At 38.4% G+C, this 20,692-nt stretch overlaps 1 protein-coding gene across 1 annotated transcript in view; it reads right to left on the bottom strand.

Annotated features, from left to right (window-relative positions):
- AMFR (autocrine motility factor receptor) overlaps positions 1 to 20,692 on the bottom strand; it is a 1,369,298-nt gene that overhangs the window by 993,475 nt on the left and 355,131 nt on the right. Inside the window, exon 5 of the mRNA XM_044081420.1 lies at positions 13,772 to 13,812. Within this exon, the coding sequence (XP_043937355.1) occupies positions 13,772 to 13,812 (41 nt within the window). The remainder of the gene's footprint in view (positions 1 to 13,771; positions 13,813 to 20,692) is intronic.

Genomic DNA, 20,692 nt, shown 5'->3' with positions numbered 1-20,692 from the left:
CTTTTCTGGCTTTCATCAGGTATAAAATAATATCTGCAAATAATGCCAAATTTTCATGACTACCATACCAATTACATCCTTGAATTTCTGAGTCTCTTATTTTCTTTGATAATGGTTCTAAATACAATGCATATCGTAAAAGGACAGAGGACACTTCCTACATAGCTACATAAGCTCAAACAGAACTTATCAGAGAAGAACCCCCACACACACACACACACACACACACACACACACACACTTTAATTTTCGCTTCCAGTCCTTTATGCATCTTCCTAATTAACCTAGTACTTTTATCAGGGAATGCAAATGCTTCAGTTACCCTACTCATACAATCCCAGCTTACTCTTTCAAATGCTTTCTCTACATCAAGACCCAAACAACAGTGGCAATTTCTTACATTCTGCTTCCCTCTGGGATTATCATTGTTCTATTACTGTCAAATGTTTGCATCCCCTCAACAAAACCACACTGATCCCTATCTATCAATTTTGGCATCACCCTTGCAATTGTTTTAGCCATTATAGACAAACATTTCCATTTCTACTACTTCTTGATATACACACACCTCAGGTTTATACACATTTTCACAACATTTTTGAAATATTTGTAATATCTCTGCAGGATTTCTGGTTATGTTTCTTGTTACAGGTGCCCTAAGTTTGGCACCAATACCTTCTAGTTCTGTTGCCTGAGCCGTTCTGTTAAGTTATTGTGCTCTGGACTTAAGAAATAGTTACTTAACAGCAATCTTTCTACACTCATGCATATCAAGTTAATCCTTTATTTTCTCTTTCGCACTCTGCAATTGCACCTTTTCTTGTTCTATGAGATTCCTCCTATTCTGCAATACTTTTGTCAGTCCCTCTAAATAATTATTCTTACTACTTAAAAATATCATACTCTTATTTACACCCTATTTTAACCACCACTTTTATTTTCACACTCCCTAGTTCTATTTTCAAAAGAAATGTATGTCTGCTCTAACAATTTCCACTACCCATTCCTTAAATTCCTTTCTTTTTAACAGACAGGTGGGGAAGCAGCAGTGTCTCACTTTTATTTCATTACCCTCCACTTTTATTTTAGTTATTACTGCCTTGTGATCTGAAATAGTTATTGGATGAGTATGAAAACTTTCAATTAAATGCACATGTTCCTGTGAAATATAATTACCATCTACCTGAGTCCAGTTTCTGTACGTTAAAGAGTAATATGTAAAATTCTCTCTGAACTCCTACTACTAAATTCACATTTTCCATGCCAAATATTTTCATAAATTTCTTCAAAATTCTACTCTCGTTTGTTATACTTTCCTTCTAGGCCCCCAGATACATCTTCAGTGTTGCAAATCAAATTCCAGTCCCCATCTAAAAGTAATATTCCCTGGTAAAATCTGATTTCTTCCAACATTTTCTTCAGCTCAACTGCAGCAGTTTTAGGTGGAACAAAAACACATGCCAGCATAATTCTCCCCCCTGCCAGTAGCCTCTTTTACTAAACAACTACCATTATCCCCCCATTACTGGAGCTCCTCTCGCAATATAAATGCACCCCTTTTTTGTTGTCCCAGATACTCCTCTAAATAACCATCCTGAAATCTCTTCTTTTTCAAATTCACATGTTCAGTTCTTTACAAATGTGTCTCCTGTAGCATAGCTATTTTCACTCTGCACATTTTATTATAGCTCACTGCTCTTTGTATTTTCTATGCATCTGTGAGACCATCCACATTTAAAAAAGGTTATTATTCCTACCTGTTATGTTTGTATAACAGTTTTCTTAAACATCTAGTTTCAGATTTTGTGTTGCATGCATACACTGTTTGGCAGACTGATCTTTTATGCAGTTGTTTCTTGACATATCCATTTGACCCTATGTCACATCTTACAAACCTTTTTGTTTTAATGAAAACCCTCAAAAAAAAAAAAATACTAATACGCAAAACTATGTTCATAGGTGTGTACTAGGCTAATGGCCCTGGGGCCTTTACAAGCCTAGCCATAGGATTTCCCTGGCACAGTGCCACCCTACCTTAGTTCCCAGGGCCTCTGTTGAGTACAGTCACTGGAGTTATCCCTGGGGTGAACTTTCTGTTTCCCATCCACTCATCAATATTTCTCCTGAAGAGGGTCAGTGGGGTGCTCTGCTTGACATGTATGGAAAGTCTACTCCATAGCATGGGCAGTTTCTGGGTTATGAACCTGTCCCTCTAGCATGTTCTGTTAGTTGTGGTAATGAGGTTGAGGTCTCTGGAGCATGTGGTCCAGAGAGACTGGGATTTTTTTTAGATGTTGCATTTCTAACAGAGCTGAGTCAGACATGGCTTTGTAAGTCAAGCAGAGATCGCCTCTAAGTAGGCGATATGAGACAAAGAATAGTTGGAGTTTTTTAAGTCTGTACATATAGGACAAGTGTTTAACAGTGAATTCCTTCCTAATAGAAACAACTCTCCCAAATTGCCAGCCACACTCAGGCTTGAATTAACCTATAATGAAGGTTATCCATGCTAGGATGCATGATACATTCTCTGCTTCGCTTCTGTTAAGTGCTGCCTGTTTTGTCTTATTCTTTATTCCTCTTCCAGATGAAGAAAACTTGAATGCTTTCAGAAACCACTATTTCTTAGCTAGAGTGAAAGAAGCATTCTGTTTTTATTGCCCCCTTACCATGTCTCCAAAGAAACACAAGAACCATATAACCACAGTTGCGTTCCACTACATATATCGCACTGTAAACATTTATGTGCTAGAGGGGAAACACTAATCAGTATTCATTACATTCAGCATTCTTTTATTATTTGCTTCCCCTTAATACTTATTAAATCCATACATTGGCCTTAATCCAGTCATTCCCATGCAAAAATAAGAAAAGGCACATCTGTTTTACTTGTATCATGCTCTTTTGTCCAGGCTTTATCATCTTTTTTACATTGCAGTGCCTACAGTCCTTAAATCTTAACAAGAAAAAAAACAGAGGAGTACCTGTTTACTTCAGTATCCCTATTACACACAAAGTTAACTGAAAAAGCTTTACTTTATACAGTATGCAGTATATGCCGTGTATTATAAAAATGCTGTTAACAAAATTTTGTTTTACTTGCAGTTAACACTTTCCTTCCTCTTCTCTCCTAAATCTTCTTCCAAACATTAATGGCATGAAGTAGTACATATGCTTTGGTGTCCCCTACAAGTTTAGCAAAGTCAAAAAGTCTAATATTTCCATGCTTTCTTGTTGTATTCATACTTCACAAGTGTAATTAATGCATTAATTGCTGTATTTCTTCCTGTTGATCTCCATCTCCCAAATCAAGTTGCTGATTCATTTTCAACTTACTCCTGCTTCTCCTTGTCAACTCTTGCGCTTTTTCTGTCGGTTTACCTTTATATGCGCGTACTGCACATGTGTGAAAGTGAAAAGTTCGAAAGGACGTTTTCCAGTTTTTGTAAAGTTGAAAAAAAAAAAAAAAAACATTTCAAATGTGCAATGAGCGAATGCACAGCGACATTCGCTCATTGCAGATTCGGCATTTTGGGTGCGGATTGCACTATAGTGGGGATCGGGAAATGGACCCTTTTCCCACTGAAGTGTGATCGCGGAGTTAGAATATTAAAGTTGGGGGTGGGGAGTGCAGGGGGGCTTGCCTCCCTGCATTACATTGTGTGTTCGACATTGGAGTTCGAAACTCAACGAATCTGCTGTTCGATTTGCTGAGTTTCGACCTTCGGTGACGTTCAACATGTAGAATTCGTCATTTCGGTTCACACAATGGGCCGATCAACAATATGATTTTCAACTTTATACATGTAAACCTTTCTGTTTCTCAAGCATTTTCCTTTGGAACACTGGAAAAGTTTTGCTGGCATTTCTTCTCTAGGAGCTTTATTACTAGAAGAGTAAGATGCAGAATCCCTTTTTGTTTGATAACTCATTTTTTGTCGGACAAACTTTTGCATTTCCTCCTTAGCATGTTCTGCTTCAAAGAATAATTTTGATCCTCCAGGAAAAAAATATTCTGAAAAAAGCTGGATACAGTGGCTTGAATCTCGCACCTGTTTCTTGATATTCCCTGATTGGTGGAATAAATTTACTCCTCTTCTGCCTGGTGTACAACAGGTAATCATTTTCCACAATCTACTGTCTCACAATTTTATTACTTTGCCCTTCTGCCACAGTTTTGTCAGAATCAATTCCTTCTACTGGTAGGATTGCCTTGTAACTATTAAAGATCCGTGTAGCTTTCTCATGGCCAGGTTTGGAGCATACAATGTGCCCTTTCAATTAACAACCCCTGCTGTGGAATACCAGCCCAGTTGCTTATTTGTGCTTTCATAAAATTAATGCAGTCTGTTCCAGTCTCTCTAGTACAGCAGCAAATCTCTAGTTCTCCTTATGCACACTGTCCACTAAGTCTACCATTTTTGAAACTTCTACTCTTGAGCATTCTCATACTCAGCCAGCCTTTTCTTCAGGTCAAACTCTGATTTTTGCAGTTTTATCAGTTCAACTGACTGTTTAAAGCTTCTTCCATTTTCCACATTTTTTTTTACACTTGCGTTGATATACTCCTTCAGTTTTCAGTGTTTCGTTTATTTTAATCAGTTATGAGCACATTTGCGTTATTTTTCCCTCTAGATTACTGGAAGTCATATCTTGCACCACAGCTGGAGCTTCAACTGCTTTTTGCTAAGTGGTTGCAGAATTCCTTCCAGCCAGTGTTTTGTCCTCACCTTATTTTCTTTCAGGTTCTTTGAATTTCTTTTTTGCTGGCATCCAGGCAGTGCAATTAATAGCCAGTTATTGAAGTTTACCAAAAAAGAAATTCATTGGCTCTCTTCAGAGTTTCTATTTTCACACTGGGACAGCTGAATCTTGGAAGTCCGGCATCTGGAATTCTTGAGATCACTTCTTCAGCAATAAACGACAAGTATTATTCCTTTTGATGCCTTCAAGACCTTACAGATGAATACAAATGTGAAACTCGTCTTACAACAACAACCATACTACTAATACATTGTTTACTCAGACTACTCTTCACACCCAAGCTTTCCATTAGTTTTAGTTCTTCTTCTTCACTTTACTACTGAGAGCTGCTGAAATATTAACGAAAGCAGAATACCTAACTGGTATAACAGGTTTTATTTATATGTGATATTCTGGTACACTTTCTAAGCCAGTACATAAATTATAACTGTCATACAGCATTATCACTACTATGGCTTCGCACACTACACGAGATGCATCTGTGACTGACAAAACTCTTTACATGCACTTTTTTTTTTTTTTTTTAACAATGCAAATTACTTTTACCATTTCCAGCTTCTCACAAACCAGAAGAACTAATTTAAATGCTACTTGACACAAAAAAAAAAAAAAAAAACATTTTTTTTTATTTATGACAGCATTTTCTGACATACTTGCTCCATATGACACCCAAAGTATGTTAACACTTATCAGCTCGCGTCATATTCATTGCACCATCAACTAACCCATTTTTGTATTTCATTCAACCCCATCAACTTCTTTAACAAACTTTTTCTGCTTTATATAACTTACCCAAGATAGTAATTTCTACCACATATTCTCTACAGAACTGATTAAGTGCAGGACACGGTTCATTTTCATTGTTACATTCGCACCTACTACATGAGATTTTAATTAAAACTGCAGTGTTTTCACTAGTCTATTTTTGCTACAGTACCTGCCCACTGATTTTCTTATATCCATTTCTTCTGCAATAAACTCTTTCATTTTTAGATGTTTATAACCCACATATTTTACACACCTCCCCTCTCTCAATTCATTATTTTAATGGTGTGCTAATAATTTTGCTTGATCTTTAACTATCCACATCTTCTAGATAAGAAGAAGCACGTTCCTTTTAAAATCCTGCCCATTTTCTTTTTTTCAGTTATTGCAGCAAAAACATTACTGTTTGTGAATCATCAAATTCACAGTTTTGGGGGTTGTTCTTCAGTTTAGTAACATAAGCATCTAAAACATCTGTAAGGCCTTGTGCTCTTGTAAACAACAAATACCAAATATCAAACACTTTCTGGGCTCACAATTACTACAGAGTTATTCTAGCATGCTAGTTTATTTCTGTCCACTTCACGGAATGAGAAACAATTAAATACCATTAATTCTTCTTCCACAGTGACATGCAGCGATGTAGCATACTGGAACTTTTCAGCCTTCTCATCTAATCCATTCCTGGTGAGGAATACTGTATAACTTGTATACAACTCATAACTGTTGAAACTTCATAAAACTCACTTAGCTACCATGCTGTTATGCTCATGTAACAGCCCAGGCTAACAATTTCCCCTCTTTTCCACTCTACTCTATCCCAAAAAAACGAACAGAAATATCGCTAGGTCACATTATTGGTTCCAACTCTAACCACAGTTCACATATGTATAATTACTACCTAGAAATGCTTCAAATGGAAATGTTCCCAGTGTTATAAACACTGTATTTTTATGCTGAAATTTTGTATCTGTATGTTCTAAAGGCTATATTTTCTATGCTAAGAGTTGCATATGTAACTGTATGTACTCATCTGTTACTGTATATATTATTGCAATCTTACGACATGTATGTTAACATAGTACAATCTTTGTTCTGTGTGGAGGTTTTCTTCCTGGGCCTCCTCTGAAAATGGGTACCTGCCCAGTCGAACTTTCTCGGTAAACAAATGTAAAAAGTAAAATAAATAAAATAAAAATGATGTGGTTTTAAATCACACCTGCAGTGCTAATCAGTAAGCTGGCTTATTGCATTCAAACTGACAAAACTTGAAAGACATACAGATAAAAAGATTCTCATGTCTTATTTTCCCTTCCGACTCTCGGTTGTAGTAAAACTGCAATCCTAAATGGACTGCCAGCATTAACGAGTTGCAAAATATTGGCCTTAAAAAGGAAGGGATGACTACTGCATGTGTAATATGGTACTGTACATGACTGTAATTAAACTATTACAATACAAAATACAAAAAAAGAACTTCATGTTTTAGTGACTGTTATTAAAACTATTAAGCAAAAATGATGTTTTACTGACTGTTATGCTTTACTGACTCTTCTCTTACATACAATTTAATAGATGAGACAGGGATCACTACCACTATAGTACTGTGCAAACTCTGTTGAAAGTATACTACAGCAGTTGTGCAGTATGATAGTCATTAAAACAATGTGTTAATCTAGAGAAAAAAAAGATACTGTTATGATTTAGTGACTCTCCACTTCTTTGGATGAAGTTTAACAGATGAGGTCAGGGTTAGCTACCATCACAGTGCCACGTAAACTGTTTAGAGTATATTGCAATAGTCTTGCATCATGGTAGCCATCAAAACAAACTAGAGGAAGCAGTGTTAAGACCCTGGATAATAGACCTAGCGCATCCTGTTCTGGTTATGGAAAATAAATACATTTTTACTGCTTAAAGTAAACACAAATTACCAAGTTGCCACCTCTAGAATAGCTCTAGAGTCCTCCCCCTTCCAAAAGGCCACAGAAGTAGCCACAGCTTTAGTGGAGTTTGGCGTGAAATGCTGAGGGGATTCCCATAATGAGAAAAAGAGAACTAAACAGCCTAGGAGACGCATCTGGAAATAATTTGCTTGGAAAATGATTGCACTTTTTCCCTACTTGCAAATGAAATGAGTTATCTGACATGCTAAAATTTGTCGTCTTGTCCAGGTAGTATCCAAGATATCTGTAGACATCCAGAGTACGCAGAATTCTCTCTCCTGTTCTTAAGGCATGAAAAGAATGCAGGAAGACAATTGGAGTGATTCACAATGAACTCAAGAAACAACTTTAGGCATAAAGGAAGGATTGATTCTAAGAATCACCTTATCTTTGTGAAAAAAAAAAACAAAGTCCTGAGACAATATGAAGGCTTGCAACTCAGATAATCTAGCTGAAGTCACACCAGTATGTAAAGCTGTCTTCCAAGTAAGAAACTTCAGGGAAGGCCCAGTTTACAGGTTCAAATGGAGATTGAGAGTCAGCTTTTCCAATACAAAATTATGACCCCAGAAGGGATCTACCCATTTCCTAGGTGGCTTAACATGCAAAATCTGTTTCAAGAGCTGTTTGGCTTGCAGCAAAGAAGAAAGGGGAATCTAACCACATTCAAGCAGAAACACCAAAAGATGCACTCTGACAAAGTGTCAGGCCTGATTTGAGTAATTCACATAGGCACAGGAGAACCACATGGTGTCTTACCGTACTAACTACAAAATCTCTTACATTTGGCTAAATATGATTTCCTAGTAGCAAGTTTTTGAACATCTTTTAATACCTGTTGCACGTCATCTGTAGAGTTGTATAAACGGGATCAAAAACACAGCATCCACACAGTCATATGTGGGCTCAGAACATCGGGGTGGCTGAGATATCCCTTGTCCTGTGGGAGTAGATCCACTCTGTGAGGAAGCTTTCGGTAACTGCCCCTGGTCAAGTGCATGAGGAGTGAGAACTAATGCTGTTTGAGCCAAAAGGAAGAATTTTTGGAGAGTCTTTCTGCATCTTTATTAAGATTTCTTTCCTCAAAATCTGAGGAAAAAAACACTGTCCTTCAGACAATCAGCCGAGGCTCCCCTCAACATCAGGTGCAGGACACTGCAAGCGCCTCTGAGGACAAGCAAGAATTCAGATCCATGCCAGCCACCAATGTGATCGCAGCAGAGGAATCAAAAACAAGCACCAGATTGCCTTCAGTGCTTTCACTAGCTTCTACAGACACATCCAGGAGAGGCTGGACAAGCAGCCAGATCGGGCCTGACTATTTTGGCCTTCTTCCTGGCAGACGCATGGCCCTCGGGATGGGAGGATTCTGCCACAGCACCATGAGCCAACAACTTAAGTCATTTGTTCTCAAGATATATGAACAAGGAGGAGAGGTGACTAGGCAGGGTGTTAGGCACAAGCAACTTGCAGAGAGAATACTGTGTGTGATCATGGAAAGCATCCTAGCAAAAAAAGACACTGGTCATGATGGTCTTTATGGGGAATCTGCCTCCTACCTTACATTTCCCCCTTCTGGATGACATGAAGACAATACCAAACACGAGGAAGAGAAGAAACCCCAATGGAGCACTTGGAAAAAAGGGTAACCAGCACAGTAATAGAATGTTCAGACTGATGGACAGTAATGGCATTTGGACTGGTGGTAAAGTTCTGAGCATCTGTGTCCGTACATCACGTTTATGCCCTACATCGTGCACAAGGAGCATGTGTGTGACGTTCCTTGCCTATAAGAAACTTTTACCTACCACCCTCTTACAAAACATTTTTGGCAGCTGGAGAGCACTCTCTTCCATGCTTCTGATAAATCCGTGAGCTTCTACCACATACCACTGTATAAAACTAATACAGATGTACATTTTGCTTGCTTTCAGTGTGCATATCTACACATACAAGAATGCACACACATGCATGTGTGTATGCTAAATCTTTAAGATCTACTATAACTATCCCACATTATCTGTTACTTTGCTGAAACAATACAAACAAGGAAAAACTACATACCCAACTTATTATAAAGAAAATGTTAAATGATACTGACAACTAGAAGCAGTGCTGGTAAAGAAATGGAGAAAAAAATACAACTGTCCAAGTAAACTTACCATAATAGTAGATGTTCAAATAAATCACTGTTGCAGTTGCCTAAGGATTATGGCTTATATCATGCCAAGGCCAGGACAGCCACACAGTTTCCCAAACTTAAGAGCACCTTCGGAGTGCCCTAACTACTGTACAGTTAGTGGTTAGGGTGGTAAACCTTCAATTCTTTCCTGTCCCTGTATGGGAGACTACAGCCCTGCTACTAAGATATGTGCTACAAAAAAGGTGATATATATATATATATATATATATATTCACACACTGGCATAAAACAGAAAAAAGGGGGGAATGTAGGGAAGGTGCCCTTAATGCAACAGTAGTTTGCTTGAACCATTTACTGTTAATGGTAGATTTAGTTACATGACTACTATAATTATTAGATCATTGTTGCAGTAGCCTACACTATACAGGTATCCAACCAGAGTTCAGAAGGAAAGGGAGAAGCAGAAGGGTAAGATTCCATAAACCCCTGTAGAACAGTCCTAACAAAACCTACTCTGGACCTACAGAAATAATTTTAACTTCTAATTCTTTGCAAAAGTGCACACAAGTGACCAAGATGATGTCTGTAGTATACTTCTAGAGTATACCCCCTTTCCAAAAAGTCACTGAAGAAGCCAGAAATCTGGTAAAGTGGGCCCAGACCTTGCCTGGAAGTGACTTGCTATGGTGAGAGTTAACAAAAAAATAGCATGAGACAACTACTTAGAAACTGTCCATTTTGTTGCAGATTGTTCCTTTTCTTACCTTCATATGAGATAAACATTGGATCAGAACTCCTGAAAGTTTTATTCCTGTCCATGCCATATCCGAGTTGCTCGCTGACATCCACAGTGTGTAAAATTCTCTATCCTTTATTTTTTGGGGTACTTGAGTATTATCGCAACCAGATTTCCAGTGTCACATAATTCATTATGTTTGGCTGGAGATATTTCAGTTACCCTGAAAAGGGGTTTGTAAAGTAGTAATTATTACTCTGTCACATTGTGAGGCAGGAAGACTAATAATGGTCACATTTTGTATTTCTCGGGGACATACTTTTCTGACGTAACTTACTTTGACATCTAATAAACCTGAGTGTCGCTTCAGTGTCTTCTTGTCATGTTCGTCGATTTTCTTAATGTATGGCAACTTCTGATGATCTTTAATCATGTAAATGAGTATTGGGTTGATCCTGTGCTTTACAGCTCACAGTATTTTACCATTGGAGGCCGCAGTGGTGCAGCGGTTAGCGTTGTTGCATCCCAGCAACAGGTTCTCCCGTTCAATTCTCGGCTGGAGCTCTTTCTGTGTGGAGTCTGCATGTCCTCCCCGTGGTCGAATGATGCTAAAGACATGCAGGTAGGTGCGAGCGTGAATGGGCATGCCTTCTTTGAAGGTTGGGTGTCGGGCTGGCAACTGGGCACCGTAAAAATCCACTGCCAATCATGAGCGGACCGGAGTTCTGCTGTGGCGACCCCTAACCGGGAAAAGCCGAAAGACTTAGTATTTTACCATTGGAATGGCAATGCTTTTAAAGCCTTTAAGTGCACTTCGTAAGATGTATGCAATTGCAAGTAATGCGTCTTAGAAACTGTTGCTTTGATGACTTTAACAGCTGTTGGCTTCTTCATAGTAAGGGATGTATTAGGGACGTATTCTGCCATTTTATTAGTCGGCAGTGAGATTCAGCATTTTACATTTGTATTTGGATCATGTGATATTTTCAATTTATGACATTTCTACTTGTATTCACTGAATATAGTCTATTTTGCTTACAGTAGTAATGTAGTAAAAAGGGACTCCCACTGCCAACTGTAACCTTTTTAAATTAATCTCAGAACTGAACCGCCTGAAATTATCTAGTGCCACTGGAGGAACTAAAGGCCACAATGCCAGGGTGGGGAGGGGAAAAACATAAAAGGACATATACACTTTGCCTGCTTTTTTAACTATAAATTTATAATTTTTGTTAAATTTTTTTGTATTCTACATTCATAAATTTTGCTAAGTTTCTATATTTTACTTTACGGTATTAATTCTGGAGCTTTTCTACCTAGGCCTCTACTGAAAATGGGTTGCTGACCCAGTGGACTTTCTCTGTCAACAAATGTCAAATAAATACATAAACAAATAGTCCATGGTTTTAGGAGGATCCTCCCCCATTTTTTATGCCTCCCTACCATTGCTTTCTAAACTTTTGCTTGTATGTGACTTGCTGAGACGGTTTATTCTGCTTTCTATAAAACGACCCTGAACTGGAAGGAAAGTTTCTGTTATATTTTAGCATGGAAGACTGAAAAAAATCTGAGTGACTTCCTGAGTTAACTTTCATTTTTCCTCAAATATTCTACAGACCTCAGTTGAGGACAGGTCAAATAATAGCCCTTTATGCAGGGAACCATTCAGAATTTCAGCTTTGTCATCCTCTCATAAATTAGGGGAAATACAGCCAGAAAGCTTTCTCATCAGACACAGTAGCAGCTGCTCTGGATACAGCATCAGCAGTGGCATGAGGACATTTTAAAGAATGAGTAGTAACCAGAGACAGAGAAGACATTAAAACAAATGCAAATATCTCAAGTTTCCCAGGAATGGAGATCACAAATTAAATTTCTATCATCAAAAAGAGCCAGCAAAAACTTGGGCAGGTTAGCCTGACAATTCACTATTTTGAAGACTACACCAGAAGAAGAATAAACTTCTTCCCAAATCTCATCCTTGTCAAAAGGAACAGTGTTAGCTGTCAAAAGACACTTGACAAAAGATTTGTTGCGACAAAAATCACTACAGGGTCTGATCTGGTGTTTGAAAGAAATTGTGTCTGGGGAAACCTTTTATAACTTAGACTTTTTGGGTACAGAAAGGAGACTGACAGGCAAACTGATGGCTGACCAGAAAGGATCCTCTAATGCTGGCAAGACAGAAGCAGCAGCTGCAATACACATGTAATAAGTCACATTACCTTTGCTAGAATTTCTTAAATTCAAAAACAACTCCTTCATTCTGGCTGTAGTATCAGAAAAATATAGCGCCTTTAGAAATGTGTCAGAATTTAAACACCAAATCCTATGTGAAACTGGAGAAGGAAAAATCTTGCCCTTCTGTTTTGTTTTTCTGGTAGACACCCCAGTAAAAGATCAACTCAGGGATTCTCCAGGAATCAAGCTCCTTAGGTTGTCTTCAAAGTCGAACATCATCTGCTTCCTCTGCAGACACTGACAAGTGTGGATTTCCCCTGTCTTGAAGAGGGCAGCCAAACAGCTGCAGAGGACATTTCTGTTTCCTGGTCCTTAGTGGCTATTAATGGGATCAAGAGAACTCGATGAGCGGTCCACAATACCTGAAATAGTGACAGCAGAGTCCATCAATGGCAGCTGAGGAGGCCAGCTTGAAAGGCCTATGACTCCAATGCAACTTTTTTTCTTCTTAAGGAACAGGAAGGAGAGAACCGAACAGCCCAAAGCCTAATCCGTTCTACAATTAAGTGTCTGACAGTAGTGGAGCCTTGAAGAGTCTGTGAATCACCTGAATGGAAATTTTAAACTTTGAAATAAAATTTTAATAAGAAGCCTCAAGTCCTAGCCCTTAGCTATAGTTTACTTTTAAAGGATTTTCCCAATAAGGAACCTTAACTAAAATTACAAGTTTCAGGTAAGTTTTTTAGTGACACTACTAAAAACACCAGTCTTATTTTTCCCAATAACTGATACAGCAGAAGGTTTTTTCCCCAACATGATATTTATCTTCCCAACCTTGCAGAACCACTAATCAACAGATCAATCAAAGCCCACAGTGAAGAAAGTGTACTTTGACAGTAAGAAAGTTCTGAAGGTCTGGAACCCTAACCACTGACTCTATACCACTCTTTTTGTGCTGTACAGTGGTTATGGTGCATGGAAAGTGCTCTGAAACTTTGGAAGCCAGCTTGTTATCACATCTTTGGGCAGGATATAATCCATATAACTTAGGCCATTGTAACTGTGATCTATTGATAAACATAATAAAAAATTTGTCAAGAGTATGACAGTTTTATGTTACTATGACACAGTAAGTGATTAAAAAAAAAAAAATCAGCGTTATTCAGGTAATGTCTACTTAGAATCAAATCAGTCATGCTAATGGATATTAGAAAAAAAATGCCACAAACTACTTACCGCAAAATGACTTGAGATGTGCGAACGGTAATTAGTAGACACTGAAAAGAACAAAAAAAATTTCAGTGATTCTTTCTATAGCCATATTAATGCAAAGAAGAATTATATATATTTTTTAATTTAACTTTGATAGCCAGAAGGTTCCATGGAGCCAGAGTTCCTTTTACATCTGCTGCTGAGGTTTATTTAAAAAGATATACACTCACCATATCCGATTCCTACCTGAAGGAGTTATCCTTCATGGATATATATAATTGGGATACTCCCTTCTGTTAACTAGCTATGTCTTTTCAGCGTCCTCATGCAACAGCACCTCCTACCAGTACAAGTAATGAAGTCACATGCTGGACTAAAACAGAATGCTTAGCTCTTTGGCCACCAGTTTGCCCCCATTCACTAAGTGTGAACAGTCTGTAAAAGAAGAGAACTACTTCATACAAGGGAATTTGACCTAAGGAAAACTAACACAAGAGTTGCTGAATGGGAAGTCTCATCCAGGCACTGGAGGGCAAAAGGGAGGGTAATCAATATCCACACAGGACTTCCACACAGACTAACTGATAACACAAGTAAATATCACTTATACATGACATGAAGAGTTGTCCTTAGTGTCTGTATGACTGGGAAGAATCCCAATAAAATGAAGAAAACTTTTGGGTGACAACAGCATAAAGGCAAAAAGTGGAAAAACTGAACACAGACACCAAGGACACCCAAATCCTGTAGTCATGGACCAAGCAATCAATACTTGATGGTGTAATCTGGTGACCATCAAAATAATTTCTGAAGCAAGCACAAAAAGAAGCCACATTCCTGATGGAGTAATCTTTAAAAGTAGCATTTAAACTAATACAATAAGCAACCCACTTAGAAAAGCTATGCTTTGTAACTGCCAACATCTCCTTCCCTGGATTAAAACAGGCAACCGGTTGGGTGTTTCACCTTTCAAATTCATGAATGGGCTTCAAATAAAACCAGAGATGGACAAAACAAACACAGTGTGTTAAGGACACTTTCTCCCTGGTTCACCCAAGAATGAGATATATGACCTGATTCAAAGAAACTTTAACATCACTTCAGGAGGAGCAAGGAGGTTCAGTCCTATTGGGCAAGTAGTCCTTGAGCAAAAAGTACAGTTACTACAAAGGATGACCTGAAGGCCACAGATCCAGCAAAAGTGGAGAAGGGCAACAAGGAAAGTATTTTCCAAGAAAACAAGTTCAAACAAGCCGAACTTGCAGAGATGAAAGCTGGAAATGCAAGTCTGTCATTCAAGAAATCCAAGTCTCTCAGGGAAAGAGAACAGACATACAGTACACTCCTTCTCAAGTAACTGCCTGACAAGCTGACACCCTCTACAAATTCATAAAAGACAGAAGTAATTGAAACATGCACTGTGACAGTATAATGCATGCAAATTCACTCAAAAGTGCCCAAGCCTAATTAGAATGACCTGCAGTCCAAAAGACTAGGGTGGCACAGAATACCTCCCTATTTAAATGGAAAACTTCTCCTCTTAGAAGAGGACAGCTAACGTGTGGAAGGCTTCCTAGCATCTTCATTTCTGAAACCCCTGTTGGAAGGCTCAAGCAGGATCAAAAGTTAGAAATAAAGACTTCCAAGATGTTTCCCACTGATCAAAAGCTTGATTTCATCTCTCCTTGTATGAAAAAAGAAACTGAGATCTAAAGGCCAGAAACCCTGCAAGTTTTAGTAAACTCACTTGCTGGTTAGCAAGTACACTGCCAGCAAAGAAACAGAGCCCAGAAGAAAATAAACTAAAAATGTGATGAAAAAACATTGACTAGGAAGAATCCTGCAGCAAAAAGCAGTTCAAGCTCCAATTTTCACGCAAGACATGGCATCCAGTAATCTAGAGGAAAATAAATCAAATATGGTCACAGCTGATTAAAATAAATGAAGCACTGAAGTAGTACATCAACTTCAAATAACAAAAAGGCTGGAAATGGAAGAAGCTTTAAATTGATATTCAGATGAACTGCAAAAATCAGAGGGCGAAGTTAAGAAAAGGCTAGCGGAGGAGAACACTGCTCAAGAACAGTTTCAAAAAATGGTAAAGAATTACAGAACAGAGCAAGCAGGAAAAGCCTGACCTTTTTTTTTCCTCTACCACAGAAACTGGAAGGAACAGACTGCATTAATTTTATGAAAGCAGAAATAAGCAACTGGACTGGCATTCCACAGCACGGCTTGTTAATTGAAAAGGAACACTGCATATATGCTCCAAACCTGGCCATGAGAAAGCAGCCAAGACATGGATTAGTAAAGATGTAATCACACCAGCAGAAAGAACTGGTCCTGAAAAAACTCTGGCAAAAGGACAAAATATTTAAAACCGTAGACAGCAGAATGTTTGTAGAAAATGATTGCTCACTGTACACCAGGTAAAAGATAAGCAAATTTATCCCAGCAATCAGGGAATGTTGAGGGGCATGTGTGAGATTCAAGCTGCTGTATCCATATGTCTTCAGAATATTTTTTTCTGGAGGATCAAAGTCATTTTTGGTGCAGAACAGGCTAAGGAGGAAATACAAGTTTATCCAGCAAAAAGTGATCCATCAAACAGAATGGGGACTGTTTCTCATTTTTCTGATAATAAAGCTTAGAGAGAGACTCTGCCTGTGGATAATATTTACAATGTTCAAATGCTTGAGATAGAAATAAGCAGAGAAGCTGACTAGAAAAATCTGTAGTACCTTGGACTTGAATCGGAGTCTGGGATTGGGAGATGGAAATGAACAGAAAGCCCAGCAACAGTGAAATTAATGAATAAATGTGAGACTATAAAGCATCAATCACATCTGTGAAATTTGGCTTTACAAGAAAAAGTGGAAAATAGGACTTGTGTTGAAACTTGTGGAACACTGAAACACATATGCCTCACTTCTTGTCATAAATGTTTGGAAGGGTACTGAAGGGAAGGGGGAGGATACAGAAAACAAGTAAATGTAAGGAAAACATTTTTAACAGTATTTATATGGAATATGTCATGATGCAAATTACATGTAATCAAATATTTTCTTTCATATTTTCAAGAAATATAGAAATTACAATGTAAAAAGAGAATAAAGGCTGGGTAAAAAGCACGTTTAAGTTAATTAGGAGGAATGAAGACAAAAACAGACAGCAATTAGTGCAAACAGCAGCACAGGCTGTAACAAAAGTCTTGGCATAGATAATGTTACATTACTTTATGCCTTTGTGTGCAGCTATCCATCTAGGACAATAGCTCTCTATCAGGAGTGTTAAACATCATTATTTGAAGATGTACATGGTTTTGAGAGTTTATATTAAGTTAACAGGTTATGTAGGAGTTCTGGGTGTGTGTGTTTAGAGGGTTTTCATTAAAATAAAAAATGCTTTTAGAATGTGACAGAGGTTCAAATTGAGATGACAAGAAACAACTGTACGAGATCAACCTTCTAAACATTAGTGGGTGTATTAACACAAAAGCTGGAAATGTTGTTGTTTGTCTTTCGGCTTTTCCCGGTAAGGGGGTCGCCACAGCGGAACTCTGCTCCACTAATGATTGGCAGTAGATTTTTACGAAACGCCGAGGTGCCAGCTCGACGCCCAACCTTCAACAAAGGCACGCCCAATTTCGCACGCATGTCTTTCGAACGCTACCCAACTGCAGGGAGGACATGCAGACTCCACACAGAAGGCACTCCCAAGCCACGCCGAGAATCGAACGGGAGAACCTCTTGCTGTGAGGTAACAACGCTACAGCCGTACCACTGCAGCATACAACACAAATATACATTAAAAAAGCTGTCACATGTAATAATTGGGAATAATAACTTACCATAACAGCTATACTAAACATATTATTCTGGAAAATAAATAGCCTCACAGATGTAGACAAAAAGGTAAGAGTACTGAATTCTATTAAGAAAAGCAGAGTGCAAACAGCAATGCTACAGGAGATATTTGGAAAGAAGTTAGTGTGTAAATTTGATAAAGAAAGGATTTCAGGATGGATATTCAGCAGAATGTCAGGATCAAAGGAAAACGGGGGTCCTTACTCTAATTGCTACAGGAGCTCCAACAGAGACAGAAAAAAAAAGATAGTAATGTTAGATTTGTGGTAGCAACGGGCTACTGGCAAGGAAGGAAGATAATGCTGGCATGTTTTTATATTCCACCTAAAACTGTTACTATGAAGCTTGAGAAAATTTTGGGAGAAATAATCAGCTTTCAGCAGGGAATATTACTTATGGGGGACTGAAAGTTGACTTGCAATTGAGAGAAAGTATCTGGGGACCTAGAAGGGAAAATACAGCAAAAGAGGGTAGATTTGTGAAGAAATTTATGAAAATATTTGGTATGGAAGATGTGACTTCAGTAGTAGGACCTCAGGGAGATAATTTACATATTACTCCCCAAGATACAATAACTAGACTAGATAAGACAACTATTTTACAGGATCATGTGCATTTAACTGAAAGCTTTGACACATCCAAAATTTCAGATCATGCATTAATAACAACCAAGATAAAAATGCAGGGTAATGAAGTAAAAATGAGCTGGTGCTTTCCCACATAACTGTTAAAAAGAGGGGAATTTAAGGAATGAGTAGTTAAAGCTAGTGAGCAGGATAAAATGAAAGTGGAGTTTAAAACTGGGTAGAAATAAAAGAAAAAGAGATATGGTTAAGAGGTGACAGGAACTGTTTAGAGGGGCTGACAAGTATTGCCGAATAAGCAGAATCTCACAGAAGAACAGGCACAATTGCAGTGTGCTTAAACGGAAAATAAGTGAGTATCTGGATAATATGTACAAGTTTAGAAAGATTGCAGTTAAGCAATAAGAGGTTCCCTAGTTCAATTCTCTGCTGGAGTGCTTTCGGTGCAGAGTCTGCATGTCCACCCTGTGATCACACAAGTTTCCTCCAAGTAGTCTGGTTTCCTCCCACATTCCAAATGCATGCAGTAGGTGGATTGGCCAGTCTAAACTGGCCACAGGTATACAAGTCTGAGTGTGCGTGGAAAAACTACCATGGTAGGGCTAGCCAACCAGCGGTGCAAACCTTGGATCTACAGGATTGTCACTGTTGAAGTGACACCCCAACAACATGTGCAGAAATGGGAAAAAGGGGGTTGTGGATGAATGGATATCTACATCAATCTGCAGGAAAGTCTTCAGGAACAGATGGCACTTCTGTGGGAGTCTGGAAACTAGCAGGGAAGAAAGTGAACTAGCAGGGAAGAAAGTGATAAAGATCAGGAAGGCTTTGTTTAATAAAGCTTTACAAGGAAAGAAAACTGTGGTGGCTGCAAAACTTCAAGACGGTAAAGACCCATCAGACATAACTTCATATAGGCCTATTTCAATTTTAAATCACAACTACAAAGTGTTTCAAAGTCAAAGTCAAAGAAAACTTTAGTGTCAAAAAAGCCACATGTGCGAACAGGCACAGAAACTAACTATACAACAAAGACCAATCCCAAACCACGAAAGTTGTTTTCATAATGACTCCGAAGAAGCTTGTGAATGTTTTAGGTGAAAGTGCTTAGTAGTTTGTTATTTTAATAAATAGTTCTCATTCAACTTTTGTGGTATGAGATGGGCCTTGGTCTTTATTGTATAAAACTTTAGTGTCATTCAGAACTACACCTCAGAATAACTGAATGAAATTGCAATGCTTTGTTCCCAGTGCAAAAAGATACATACAGAGAATAATAATAAAATAACATAAACGTAAAAAAAGAATAAAATAACGTAATGACCAGACACACTTTACATATAAAAAGAATTGAGTAACGTGCATGATCTTACTATAACATAAGAACTAAGAAGCATATGGAATGATCAGCATGAATATTGCACATTGTGATTTATATTGCACTTCACAGAGTCCTATGGTAAGGTAAGGTGTGAAACAATATTAAATATGCACATCAGTTAGTTATTGCACATGAAAAAGCTTAATACTTATAGTGCAACAAACTTGGATGTGAAAGGATCTGAAAGTCAGATAAATAGCATAACTATGCAATTGTGGTAGAAGTATGCATTGACAGTCTCCTGGCTCGTTTTTCACAAGAGTTCAGTAAAAGTCCTACAGTGCATACTTCTGTATCTCCTACCTGAGGAGAGGCAGGAAAACGTACCGTTTTTGCAGGATGCGAAGGATCACTGGATATCTTCCTGGCTCTACTGATGCAGAGTGATTCATGTAGGTCTTCAAGAGGTGCAACAGAGGAATCAATGACTTTCTCTGCTACCCTTACAACTCACCCGAGAGCCTTGCGATCGGAGATGTTGCAGCCCCCACTCCAGACAGTGATATTATTGGTAAGGACGCTTTCAATGGTAGCCCTGTAAAAAGTTTGGAGGATGGTCTTCGATAGTTTTGCCTTCTTCAGTTTCCTTGGGAAGTGCAATTATTGCTGAGCTTTTTTGACCATGTAAGATACATGAACTGACCTGATCAGTAATGTGTACTCCAAGAAACTTTGTACTTTTGACCCTTTCCACTGTCATCCCTTTAATCTAGACATTGGTTCTTGAGACCTTTTGAAATCTACAATCAGTTACTTAGTCTAGATGACATTCAGAGCAAAGTTGTTTTTGTCACACCACTCCACCAGATGTTCGACCTCGTTCCTGTAGGCTAACTCCTCTCCACCTCTGACCAGACCTATGACCATGGTGTCATCCGTGAATTTGATGACTTTATTGGACTTCTGTCTGGCCATGTAATTGTGTGTCAGCAAGGTGAATAGGAGAGGACTTAAGATGCACCCTTGTGGCACTCCTGTATTCAGGGTTATGCTTTTGGACTGTTGTCACCCACACAAACCCTTTGAGGCCTTTCCGTAAAGAAGCTTAGAATCCAATTACATAAGTGGGAGTTGATGCCCAACTGTAGTAGTTTCATTATCAGATTGAGGGATG

Source organism: Protopterus annectens, chromosome 8.part0, assembly GCF_019279795.1.
Source record: "Protopterus annectens isolate FY-2018-M chromosome 8.part0, PAN1.0, whole genome shotgun sequence".
Lineage (NCBI taxonomy): Eukaryota > Metazoa > Chordata > Ceratodontiformes > Protopteridae > Protopterus > Protopterus annectens.
Note: the sequence above shows the minus strand (reverse complement) of the source record. Positions and strands in the feature narration are given on the sequence as shown.